This window comes from Mesoplodon bidens, assembly GCF_964165515.1.
Source record: "Mesoplodon bidens genome assembly, chromosome: 1".
Classification (NCBI taxonomy): Eukaryota; Metazoa; Chordata; class Mammalia; order Artiodactyla; family Ziphiidae; genus Mesoplodon; species Mesoplodon bidens.
Genome location: NC_138176.1, coordinates 218,178,193 through 218,192,591, shown reverse-complemented (window position 1 = coordinate 218,192,591; position 14,399 = coordinate 218,178,193). Strand labels below are relative to the sequence as shown.

Sequence of the window (14,399 nt, the reverse complement as noted above, 5' to 3'; positions counted from 1 at the left end):
AATTTTTTTTGAAATGTATATACCAACCATATATGGCTTAGTCACAACTTACCATTGAATTCATGAATGGGTGATTACTTGCCTTGATAAATATACAGCACCCATAGTGTGCAAATTTGGCATTCTGTAGGAATATTGACTTTATTATTAATAGCGTGCCTATAGGGTGATACATGAGTTTCAATATCCTCTTTGTAAACCAGGGATCTTGGTATTACTCTTGAAGAAATATAGAAATTCCCTTTGACATTTTCCAAAAAGATTTTATTTCTGTCTCTGTTTTATTATCCTCTCTTCTTTAAAACGATTAATGAAATACTGCTTTTGTTAATGTTTTACTTTCTAATTGAAAAATGTAAAGCTTTTTGGTTTTATCCTGAATGAATTTTAAAAGATGAAAATGAGAATTTAAAAAGACCAAATACCAAATTAAGCTAATGTTAAATTAAGCTCATATAGTTCAGAAGAGTTGTGAAATACAGAAACCAAGACCCAACGTGTCTGCTTTGGAATTGCCCCAGCTTCTTTTTTTTTTAAATAAATTTATTTATTTTATTATTTTATTTTATTTTTGGCTGCGTTGGGTCTTCATTGCTGTGCGTGGACTTTTCTCTGGTTGCGGCAAGTGGGGGCTACTCTTCGTTGTGGTGCGCCGGCTTCTCATTGTGGTGGCTTCTCTTGTTGCAGAGCACAGGCTCTAGGTGCGTAGGCTTCAATAGTTGTGGCACGTGGGCTCAGTAGTTGTGGCTCGTGAGCTCTAGAGCACAGGCTCAGTAGTTGTGGCACACAGGCTTAGTTGCTCTGCGGCATGTGGGATGTTCCCGGACCAGGGATTGAACCCGTGTCCCCTGCATTGGCAGGCGGATTCTTAACCACTGTGCCACCAGGGAAGCCCGCCCAGATTCCTCTTGATTTTAAATTTGTAACATGAAATATCCTTAGTAGGATAGTTGCATACAATTGTGACAATGCATTTTAAAGAATATTCATTCTTTTAAAAAATCACCTCTCATAAGTGACCATTGAGGTCTGTATTTTGTTACTATAAATATAGTCAAGGCCTTTGTTATTTTATATTAAAATTTTTGAAATACTATTTATTTAAATGCATTAGTGTTTTCTACAAGAAAAAAAAAAGATTACATGTTGAAATCATGCTCTCACATTTCTCTAGTCACTTACATTGGAGATAGTGAGAAAGTACCCAAGGGCTAATAAGGACTTGTAAATCCTAAGCTAAGTATCAGAATCACAATTAATTCATGATAAAAACCCTTGATAAACTGTATTATTATATCCTCTCTTCAAAGCAGGCAACTGTTAAGGCCTCTTCAATGGCAGATAATAAAGCAGGCCTGTATTTCATCAGAGTAGATGTATCTTAAGTGCATGTTGATGAACATTGTTGATGCATTACCATGGACTAGGGAAGAGAAAAGAATGGAGTGATTCACCTGTTAACCATAAAGCAATGAGACCATAAATTATTGCTACTTACAGATTCTTCTCCTGGCTTACATCAGAATAACAACAAGAAAGAATTATAGAGAGAAACACAACAGGACAGAAGTTAAAGACTTGGTCCTTGTTAGGTAGACTTATACCAGCATCCTGGCTCTGCTCTGTTGTGCATAAGTCACCTTACCTATCTACACCTCAATTTCCTCATCTGTAAAATGAGATTAATATACCTTCCTCCAGGGTTCATGTGCAGTTAACAGAGCAAATCTATATGAAATTTATTAGCATTGTACCTGGTGCACAGTAGATATGCAATTACAGTGGCAATTTTTGGTGTCCTTATTCTTATTAGTTGCATTGATGAGTGGTTTCCTTATCGGTTTCACTTGGCACCATGTGGATGTTTGAAATCTCGTAACATCCAGCAGAGATTAGTAAAGGTTATTTTAAATATATAGTAAGAAGGTATTAGCTATGTAAGATTCAAATCAAGTGGCTGATCCAGGAAATACAGATTATTTTTTCCCCTTCACTCTTAAGATATTGCTTCTGAGCTGTGATTATCATTATCCCCTTCAGCTTAGATCCCCTCTCAGAGAGGATTGCTGCCTCTGCTGGATATTTACCATCTTATAAGCCTTCAACAGCCCCACACCTCATGTACAAAGAGCTAAATAAATTAAATCTATTCCACCAGCTTTTGAAATGAAAAGGTAATATTTTTCCATTCCATAGGCAGATTGAACCAGTTAACTTTCATAAATTAACATAAATTTGGTGGGTTTAGACTAGAAGTGTCTTAGAGGACTCTGACATTTTAGAGTAATCTGCAAATAAACAATAAACTGTGTATATGTCTGTTACAGATTTGTCGCAAACTAAATGGCATCCGTTTCACCTGTTGTAAAAGTGCCAAAGACAGGACGTCGATGTCCGTGACGCTTGAACAATGCTCAATCTTGAGGGATGAGCACCAGTTACACAAGGACTTCTTTATTCGAGCACTGGATTGTATGAGAAGGTACCCATATGTCTTCAACTTTCTTTTTTAAAAAAAATTTTATTGAAGTATAGTTTATTTACAATATTTGTTAATTTCTGCTGTACAGCAAAGTGATTTAGTCATACATATATATTATTTTTTATATTCCTTTTCATTATCGTTTATCACGGGATATTGCATATAGTTCCCTGTGCTATATAATAGGACCTCATTGTTTCTTTTAGGTCATTTTAAGGTTTGGGTTTTTATTTTTTTCCAAATATGTATTTTACTGGAGGACTAAACATTTAGTTACTTCACTGCATTTCCATGGCTTAGAGCTGATGACATGAGAGATAACATAATTTTAAGTGAATACTCATTTTAGGCAATAAAAAAATGTGGCCAGATTTTGATCATCTGAATGGAGGATATATTTCATTAATACATTTAGACCTAAGTTGAAGGGCTCCGGTCCTTTCACATATAACACTTGAAGAGCACAGTCCCTTTTCATACAAGTCGTTATGGGTATGCACAAAATAAAACTAAGTCGTTATGCAAACAAAGCAACTATCCAAAAAATGGCAACTAACAGGTGATCTTCCCATGGCTTGCAGGGTCTTCCTACCTTTAACCTCCTTCCTAAAATTATTTTCACATCACTCATAATAAAGATGGGATTACACGGATCCTTTAAGATTGAGAATTAATATGGTTACTCTGCTGACATTTAAAATATTCTGCCTGAAGTCATGTTTCTTGATTCATTTCCACAGTAATTAAATCTAAAGTCTAAGCCACAATGGGAAGGAAAAAGTGCCTCATTCACAACATCTGTCAGCAAGGACATATGTTAATTAAAAACTTTAGCAAACTTGTCTCTTTGCCACAAAGACCGACTCAGAAGCACAACAGGAAATATGGGACAGGCTCCCTGATCCCAGAAAGGAATGTCATGTGATGCTCTGAGCGGGCTGCTTCTTATCTGGCATGTCATTAGCTCCATTTTTCTTTTAACTGCTACAGTCTTTCCATGGCGAGGGTGATGCTTGCTTGCGCTCCTTCTATGCTGTATGTTTTCCCCGCTAATGAGAGGGTTGTGAAGTCCTCTCTTTTACCCCATTTCATGTCTCTTGGCATTTTCGTTGTTCAGTGGAGTTCTACCATAATTTTTGGATAAATGTATGAGGATATCTTCAAGACCTGACATGAGCATCTCAGCCATACGAAACGTTTGGTTGTCATAAAAGGCTTTTTTCAATAATAATCTCTCAACACTCACAGGGAAGGTTCAGAATCTGAGTATAAAATCTTCTAATGTGCATTTAAAAAGCACAGATGTCACTATGGATGGAACAAAGATGCCAGGTGAGGAGGGCAGAGCACATGATGTTACAGGCCAGAAACCCTAGAGGGCTAAAATGGTTCAACCAGCATAAAGTATCTGGAAGGTGAAACTGTTACTTGTTTATTTAAGGTAGGGGTAAGAGAGGACCCTTAAATTAGAAAGGTAATTTTTTCCAATCCGTAAATAAAGGGCATATCTGTCATATATATGTTGAACTATAAAACTACATATTTTGCAATAGCATAAAGGTTGTATGGACCTGACATTATATATACAACACATTTGCTAATGACATAACATTTGTGAGGATTTAGTTTGGGATTGTGAAATAAAAGTAAGGCACTAGAAATTTAACCCAAAAATAGTAAAGATCTTAACTTCCATATCCCCACTACTCTAGTGAAATTTCAAATCTGCCAAATTTATCCTTTGGTTTTGTGTCTATGTGAGGGCTGCATGAGAGTGTGAGGGCTTGTCCATGTGTGTGTATGCATGTGTGTGTGTGTGTTTGTGCATGCATGTGTTTAAGGGAAATAGATGTGTTATTGTCTTGAATAACTGATGTCCTTTCCCTCTTTGGGTACTGTCTTACATTACAAGCCCATAGGTTTGTAAGCTCTGGCCATAGGGCAGAGTAGATGAGAAGATGTGGCTTCGGAGCCAGCTGACCTGAGTTTGAATCCAGGCCACGTGCCACTTAGCAGCCAAGAGGAAGTTAATCTCATCCTGCCTCTTAGTGTCTGAGGCTAGTTAGTCAACCTCTTGGTGCCTCAGTCTTCTCTTGTGTAAAAATAGACATGCTAATAATAGTAGCCCTTCTTAGGAATGTCTCCAGGATTAAATGAATTGATATGTGTAAAGTGATTAGATCAACGTTTGAGACACAGTGATCACTCTATGATATTTGTTAAGAAAATAAATATCAAAGGTCATGATGTTCCTGAGACAATCAAGTCTAGGCAATTATGAGCCTCGTTTTTTTTTTGAATATATTATGACATACGGTTTGACTCCAATACCATATATTAAAATCTTGTAAATAAGCTTTCAAATGCAATGTTTTATCTATTTAAGAAAATAAGCTCTTTAAATACCACTTTGAAACTGTGCGTGTGTTTACAAATGCTGTGCTAATTATGGATGGATTGCATTCATTAAAGTAAGCCTGGATAGGTTTCTTACAAGTATTTTTTATGTTAATGTGTATTATTGTATGCCCTTACAAATAATCATAGAATTTGAGATCAAGGAGTCACCTTAAAAATTTAGTCAAACCTGCTTCACCTTATGAATAATGAAACTGAGCTCTACAGAGTGTTTCAGCAAAGACTACTCAGAAAATACTAGAGCCAACACTAAAACACAGATGCCTTAGTTACATTTTTTTATCCTGTGCTATACAGTAGGACCTTGTTGTTTTCCTTAATTGTTTTTTTATAAATGTTATTTATTTTTTATACAACAGTTTCTTATTAGTTATCTGTTTTATACATATTAGTGTATATATGTCAATCCCATAATTATTTGGTTATGTATTTGACTACTTCACATCTGTTAGTTAAAATATTATGTAAGTCATATGTGTCATAAGAACCATGTACTTTTCGAAATTGGAGACTGTGTGCAAGACCAGAGTGGTCTGCCCAAATCCTGAGACCTTGAAGAACAAACTCTAGTTCTAGAATGTTAACTCTTTAATTTCTACCTTATCTATCACGTTCACTATTGTATCTGGGCAATTGAGCACAGTGTCTGGTCCAAATTGAAATAAATATAAATAGTGGTTGAATAAACAAAGAACAGTCCAAATAGGAATTCATTCTGCTGCCTTCTGTTTTTCAGAACCGTGTAGCAAATTTTTCATCTGTTTTTAAAATTGTATTTTCAATTATGTTCTGAGATAGTAGTTCAGTTCTTACTTTTATGTCTAAGCCTTGTTTCCTAGGGTTGCACTTGGGTCTCTGTAGTTCAGTGATCAGTCAGTGATTAGCCAGAAGTTGTGCTCAAACAGTTCAATCCAGTAAGGCTTTCAACCTCTGCTGATATATCTGTGTATGGACTGGGAAACATGTTTAAATTCAGGAGTTTTCACATCCATCCTGCCTTTTCTTTCCACCAGGCCCTATTAGATCCTACTGGTCAAACCAGGATGTGTGGAAATTGATCAAAGCCCTCGATGGTTCTCTCATGTCCAGGATCTCATTTCCCATTACATTCATGGCTAGTCCACTGGTCTGGGGAGTGGCCCAAGTGGGAGTGCAGGCTCAGGCCAGCTGTGAGGTTGGCAGTCGGCATTTGTTTGCCTCCAAGGAAGCTAATGCTTCAGACAGTGCCTGGGAGTAGGCTTTTCTACTCTTCACTTCCAATGCACTCAGACCCTGGGGCAGCAAAGTTGCCAGTTTCCATGGCAGCCTCTCCCTAGTAGAGGTTTAGCTGAGAGGGGCGGGGTGGGAGCAGCCCCAGGCAGAAGGACCACAGACTTGCCCTCTTCTTACTTGCCAGTCAGCAGTTTTCCAAGAAGAAACCCTTTTCCACTTGTTGCTTGTCTTTGGCTTATATTAGGGTCCTGAAATGGTTGGTTTTGACAATATTTTTCAGTGTCATGGTTTTGGGAGGAGGAAGAGGGTTTGCAGAGCTCTTTGCTCTGCCATCTGATGGACGGTCCCAGCCTCCAGACAGTAGCTGCTTCTGGGACATTAAAAAACTACGTATATTTGGACCCTGTGCAGTTTATCATTGAGGTGGATCCAGGGATCCAGAATTTTTAAGAACTTTACAAATATTCCAGGAAACACACTGGATTTTTTTTTTAAAAGCTAGTGTTTTAAAGGAGTTTGATTTTTATGTTTTTAATGTATTAAAAGTTTTTTATTTTATTTGACATCAGTTGCAGTTTATTTTATCTTTGAATTATTCTAGCCACCTTTCAGGCTATTTACTCTGGATATTTTAAAAGTTCACTGGGGTGAGACTTCCGGGTAAGATGGCGGAAGAGTAAGACGCGGAGATCACCTTCCTCCCCACGGATACACCAGAAATATAGCTACACGTGGAACAACTCCTACAGAACACCTACTGAACGCTGGCAGAAGACCCCAGACCTCCCAAAAGGCAAGAAACTCCCCACATACCTGGGTAGTGCAAAGCGGAGAGATCCCCACACAGAGGATCAGTGCCGAGCGTCACTCACCAGCCCGAGAGGCTTGTCTGCTCGCCCGCCGGGGCGCGCAGCGCTGGAAGCTGAGGCTCGGGCTTCGGTCAGAGCGCAGGGAGAGGACTGGGGCTGGCGGCGAGAACTCAGCGTGAAGGGGGCTAATGTGCCACAGCTAGCCGGCAGGGAGTCCGGGAAAACTCTGGAGCTGCCGAAGAGGCAAGAGACTTTTTCTTCCCTCTTGGTTTCCTGGTGCGCGAGGAGAGGGGATTAAGAGCGCTGCTTAAAGGGGTTCCACAGACGGGCGCGAGTTGCGACTGAAAGCGCGGAGCCCAGTGACGGGCGTGGGATGCTGGGGCTGCTGCTGCTGCCGCCAAGAAGCCTGTGTGCGAGCGCAGGTCACTGCCCACACCGCCCTTCTGGGAGCCTGTGCAGCCCGCCACTGCCGGGGTCCCGGGATCCAGGGGCGGCTTCCCTGGGAGAACGCACGGCGCGCCTCGGGCTGGTGCAACGTCACGCCGACCTCTGCCGCTGCAGGCTCGCCCCGCACTCCGTGCCCCTCCCTCCCGCCCGGCCTGAGTGAGCAAGAGTCCCCGAAGCGGCTGCTCCTTTAACCCTGTCCTGTCTGAGTGAAGAACAGACGCCCTCCGGCGACCTACACGCAGAGGCGGGGCCAAATCCAAAGCTGAGACCCAGGAGCTGTGAGAACAAAGAAGAGAAAGGGAAACCTCTCCCAGCAGCCTCAGAAGCAGCAGATTAAAGCTCCACAATCAACTTGATGTACCCTGCATCTGTGGAATACATGAATAGACAACACATCATCCCAAATTGAGGAGCCAGGAGTCAGTGCTGTGCCTCTGAGGTGGGAGAGCCAACTTCAGGACACTGGTCTACAAGTGATCTCCCAGCTCCACATAATATCAAACGGCGAAAATCTTCCAGAGATCTCCATCTCAACAGCAGCACCCAGCTTCACTCAACGACCAGCAAGCTACAATGCTGGACACCCTATGCCAAACAACTAGCAAGACAGGAACACAACGCCACCCATTAGCAGAGAGGTGGCCTAAAATCATAAAAAGTCCGCAGACACCCCAAAACACACCACCAGACGTGGACTTGCCCACCAGAAAGACAAGATCCAGCCTCATCCACCAGAACACAGGCACTAGTCCCCTCCACCAGGAAGCCTACACAACCCACTAAACCAACCTTAGCCACTGGGGACAGACACCAAAAACAACGGGAACTACGAACCAGCAGCCTGCAAAAAGGAGACCCCAAACACAGTAACGTAAGCAAAATGAGAAGACAGAAAAACACACAGCAGGAGAAGGAGCAAGATAAAAACCCACCAGATCTAACAAATGAAGAGGTAAGAGGCAGTCTACCTGAAAAAGAATTCAGAATAATGATGGTAAAGATGATCCAAGATTCTATTTCCCAGATCCAAAATCTTGGAAATAGAATAGACAAAATGCAAGAAACAGTTAACAAGGACCTAGAAGAACTAAAGATGAATCACGCATCGATTAAAAACACAATAAATGAAATAAAAAATACTCTAGATGGGATCAATAGCAGAATAACTGAGGCAGAAGAACGGATAAGTGAGGTGGAAGATAAAATAGTGGAAATAACTGCTGCAGAGCAAAATAAAGAAAAAAGACTGAAAAGAACAGAGGAGAGTCTCAGAGACCTCTGGGACAACATTAAACACACCAACATTCGAATTATAGGGGTTCCAGAAGAAGAAGAGAAAAAGAAAGGGACTGAGAAAATATTTGAAGAGATTATAGTTGAAAACTTCCCTAATATGGGAAAGGAAATAGTTAATCAAGTCCAGGAGGCACAGGGAGTCCCATACAGAATAAATCCAAGGGGAAACACACCAAGACACATATTAATCAAACTGTCAAAAATTAAACACAAAGAAATCATATTAAAAGCAGCAAGGCAAAAACAACAAATAACACACAAGGGAATCCCCATCAGGATAACAGCTGATCTCTCAGCAGAAACTCTACAAGCCAGAAGGGAGTGGCAGGACATAATTAAAGTGATGAAGGAGAAAAACCTGCAACCAAGATTACTCTACCCAGCAAGGATCTCATTCAGATTTGATGGAGAAATTAAAACGTTTACAGATAAGCAAAAGCTGAGAGAGTTCAGCACCACCAAACCAGCTTTACAACAAATGCTAAAGGAACTTCTCTAGGCAAGAAACGCAACAGAAGTAAAAGACCTACAATAACAAACCCAAAACAATTAAGAAAATGGGAATAGGAACATACATATCAATAATTACCTTAAATGTAAATGGAATAAATGCTCCCACCGAAAGACACAGATTGGCTGAATGGATACAAAAACAAGACCCATATATATGCTGTCTACAAGAGACCCACTTCAGACCTAGAGACACATACAGACTGAAAGTAAGGGGATGGAAAAAGATATTCCATGCAAATGGAAATCAAAAGAAAGCTGGAGTAGCAATTCTCATATCAGACAAAATAGACTTTAAAATAAAGACTACTAGAAGAGACAAAGAAGGACACTACCTAATGATCAAGGGATCGATCCAAGAAGAAGGTATAAAAATTGTAAATATTTATGCACCCAACATAGGAGCACCTCAATACATAAGGCAAATACTAACAGCCATAAAAGGAGAAATCGACAGTAACACAATCATAGTAGGGGACTTTAACACCCCACTTTCACCAATGGACAGATCATCCAAAATGAAAATAAACAAGGAAACACAAGCTTTAAATGATACATTAAACAAGATGGACTTAATTGATATTTATAGGACATTCCATCCAAAAACAACAGAATACACATTTTTCTCAAGTGCTCATGGAACATTCTCCAGGATAGATCATATCTTGGGTCACAAATCAAGCCTTGGTAAATTTAAGAAAATTGAAATTGTATCAAGTATCTTTTCCGACCACAATGCTATGAGACTAGACATCAATTACAGGAAAAGAGCTGTAAAAAATACAAACACATGGAGGCTAACCAATACACTACTTAATAACGAAGTGATCACTGAAGAAATCAAAGGGGAAATTAAAAAATACCTAGAAACAAATGACAATGGAGACACGACGACCCAAAACCTATGGGATGCAGCAAAAGCAGTTCTAAGAGGGAAGTTTATAGCAATACAATCCCACCTTAAGAAACAGGAAACATCTCGAATAAACAACCTAACCTTGCACCTAAAGCAATTAGAGAAAGAAGAACAAAAACATCCCAAAGTTAGCAGAAGGAAAGAAATCATAAAAATCAGATTAGAAATAAATGAAAAAGAAGGAAACGATAGCAAAGATCAATAAAACTAAAAGCTGTTTCTTTGAGAAGATAAACAAAATTGATAAAACATTAGCCAGACTCATCAAGAAAAAAAGGGAGAAGACTCAGATCAATAGAATTAGAAATGAAAAAGGAGGAGTAACAACTGACACTGCAGAAATACAAAAGATCATGAGAGATTACTATAAGCAACTCTATGCCAATAAAATGGACAACCTGGAAGAAATGGACAAATTCTTAGAAAGGTATAACCTTCCAAGGCTGAACCAGGAAGAAACAGAAAATATGAACAGACCAATCACAAGTAATGAAATTGAAACTGATTAAAAATCTTCCAACAAACAAAAGCCCAGGACCAGATGGCTTCACAGGCGAATTCTATCAAGCATTTAGAGAAGAGCTAACACCTATCCTTCTCAAACTCTTCCAAAATATAGCAGAGGGAGGAACACTCCCAAACTCATTCTACGAGGCCACCATCACCTTGATACGAAAACCAGACAAGGATGTCACAAAGAAAGAAAACTACAGGCCAATATCACTGATGAACATACATGCAAAAATCCTCAACAAAATACTAGCAAACAGAATCCAACAGCACATTAAAAGGATCATACACCATGATCAAGTGGGGTTTATTCCAGGAATGCAAGGATTCTTCAATATACGCAAATCAATCAACGTGATACACCATATTAACAAATTGAAGGAGAAAAACCATATGATCATCTCAATAGATGCAGAGAAAGCTTTCGACAAAATTCAACACCCATTTATGATAAAAACCCTGCAGAAATTAGGCATAGAGGGAACTTTCCTCAACATAATAAAGGCCATATATGACAAACCCACAGCCAGCATCGTCCTCAATGGTGAAAAACTGAAACCATTTCCACTAAGATCAGGAACAAGACAAGGTTGCCCACTCTCACCACTCTTATTCAACATAGTTTTGGAAGTTTTAGCCACAGCACTCAGAGAAGAAAAGGAAATAAAAGGAATCCAAATTGGAAAAGAAGAAGTAAAGCTGTCACTGTTTGCAGATGACATGATACTATACATAGAGAATCCTAAAGATGGTACCAGAAAACTACTAGAGTTAATCAATGAATTTGGTAAAGTTGCAGGATACAAAATTAATGCACAGAAATCTCTGGCATTCCTATGTACTAATGATGAAAAATCTGAAAGCGAAATCAAGGAAACACTCCCATTTACCATTGCAACAAAAAGAATAAAATATCTAGGAATAAACCTACCTAAGGAGACGAAAGACCTGTATGCAGAAAATTTTAAGACACTGATGAAAGAAATTAAAGATGATACAAATAGATGGAGAGATGTACCATGTTCTTGGATTGGAAGAATCAACATTGTGAAAATGACTCTACTACCCAAAGCAATCTACAGATTCAATGCAATCCCTATGAAACTACCACTGGCATTTTTCACAGAACTAGAACAAAAAATTTCACAATTTGTATGGAAACACAAAAGACCCCGAATAGCCAAAGCAATCTTGAGAACGAAAAACGGAGCTGGAGGAATCAGGCTCCCTGACTTCAGACTATATTACAAAGCTACATTAATCAAGACAGTATGGTACTGGCACAAAAACAGAAAGATAGATCAATGTAACAGGATAGAAAGCCCAGAGTTAAACCCACGGATATATGGTCACCTTATCTTTGATAAAGGAGGCAGGAATGTACAGTGGAGAAAGGACAGCCTCTTCAATAAGTGGTGCTGTCAAAACTGGATAGGGACATGTAAAAGTATTAGATTAGATCACTCCCTAACACCATACACAAAAATAAGCTCAAAATGGATTAAAGACCTAAATGTAAGGCCAGACACTATCAAACTCTTAGAGGAAAACATAGGCAGAACACTCTATGACATAAATCACAGCAAGATCCTTTTTGACCCACCTCCTAGAGAAATGGAAATAAAGACAAAAATAAACACATGGGACCTAATGAAACTTAAAAGCTTTTGCACAGCAAAGGAAACCATAAACAAGACCAAAAGACAACCCTCAGAATGGGAGAAAATATTTGCAAATGAAGCAACTGACAAAGGATTAATCTCCAAAATTTATAAGCAGCTCATGCAGCTCAATAACAAAAAAACAAACAACCCAATCCAAAAATGGGCAGAAGACCTAAATAGGCATTTCTCCAAAGAAGATATACAGACTGCCAACAAACACATGAAAGGATGCTCAACATCTTTACTCATTAGAGAAATGCAAATCAAAACTACAATGAGATATCATCTCACACCAGTCAGAATGGCCATCATCAAAAAATCTAGAAACAATAAATGCTGGAGAGGGTGTGGAAAAAAGGGAACACTCTTGCACTGCTGGTGGGAATGTGAATTGGTACAGCCGCTATGGAGAACAGTATGGAGGTTCCTTAAAAAACTACAAATAGAACTACCATATGACCCAGCAATCCCACTACTAGGCATATACCCTGAGAAAACCATAATTCAAAAAGAGACATGTACCAAAATGTTCATAGCAGCCCTATTTACAATAGCCCGGAGATGGAAACAACCTAAGTGTCCATCATCAGATGAATGGATAAAGAAGATGTGGCACATATATACAATGGAATATTACTCAGCCATAAAAAGAAACGAAACTGAGCTATTTGTAATGAGGTGGATAGACCTAGAGCCTGTCATACAGAGTGAAGTAAGTCAGAAAGAGAAAGACAAATACCGTATGCTAACACATATATATGGAATTAAAAAAAAATGTCATGAAGAACCTAGGCGTAAAACGGGAATAAAGACACAGACCTACTTGAGAATGGACTTGAGGATATGGGGAGGGGGAAGGGTAAGCTGTGACAAAGCGAAAGAGAGGCATGGACATATATACACTACCAAACGTAAGGTAGATAGATAGTGGGAAGCAGCCACAGAGCACAGGGAGATCAGCTCGGTGCTTTGTGACCGCCTGGAGGGGTGGGATAGGGAGGGTGAGAGGGAGGGAGATTCATGAGGGAAGGGATATGGGAACAGATGTATATGTATGACTGATTCACTTTGTTATAAAGCAGAAACTAATAAAAAAATGATAAAAAAAACTATCAGTACCTAGAATAATGCCTAGTTATAGTAGGTTCTCTCTCAATAAATAGTCAATGAGTGAGTGAATGAATAACATAGGTTTCTAAAGTGTTCAAGTCCTATAAGGAAGTTTTGTACATACATGGGCATTTGGAAATAAGCAAATGAAATTATTGCTCTGTTGTAACATATTTATAAGCAAAAGTTCCAGAAGATGAAAGTGGAAGTTTTGGAGAGGTTTCAACTCAAATTCAAAAACAAACAGGCCACAAACAATCCACCTTAACGCACAGTCTGAATCTGTCAACCAAAATTTTAGAAACAGACATGAAATAAAAAGGTGTTTATTTAGGGCTGCAGCCCCGGAGACACAGATTCAACAAGCATTTGAATTGTGTTCTACCAGACTACAAAATGGGGGAGGCTTATAAAGGCAAAAACCCACAATGTTACAGTTAGTTACGTGAGTTGTTTATCAAGAATTATAATTGGAGCTGGCAAGAGTCAGGGTGCTTGTTAAGTGAGGATTGGTTGGAATCCCAAATGGTTGCATAGTGACAATGGAAGACCTTGAGACCATAGGTTGCAGCTGGCAGGTATTGTTCTGAACACAGCTAGGGGTGTCCTTGGGTCTGGTACAGCTCAGTGGAAGTTCAGGTTCCCAGTGATGCAGAGACTTGTCAGATACAAGGTCCTCAATGGCCGCCCGACTGCATTTTTATATGCCTGAACCATGATTACTCTATCATAATTTCAACTTGCCATTATACCCTCTGTACATTTTTTTAAAATTTCAGACTCTCTCTTTTCTTACATATCCAGTATTACTTATAGCTTCACACTTCTGACACGTGCTCCTAGTTACAGTCTGTTTGACTGAAATGGCACAAGATCCTCTTCAGATTAGGAAGTTGGCAAGGAGTGGATAGGTCTGACTCTGTAAGGAACTCTTAGTGGTTACCTATGTTATGAGACCAAAACAATGATTCTCACAGGAGACCTGCCACAGACTAGGTTCTGGGATAGAGCCGGGGTCGAGAACT

At 39.4% G+C, this 14,399-nt stretch overlaps 1 protein-coding gene across 4 annotated transcripts in view; it reads left to right on the top strand.

Annotated features, from left to right (window-relative positions):
• The window catches only part of INPP4B (inositol polyphosphate-4-phosphatase type II B), an 886,823-nt gene that overhangs the window by 839,776 nt on the left and 32,648 nt on the right, over positions 1-14,399 (top strand). For all 4 annotated transcript variants that reach the window (XM_081245267.1, XM_081245268.1, XM_081245266.1 and 1 more), the window contains one exon: positions 2,328-2,482. In XM_081245267.1, the coding sequence (XP_081101393.1) occupies positions 2,328-2,482 (155 nt within the window). The remainder of the gene's footprint in view (positions 1-2,327; positions 2,483-14,399) is intronic.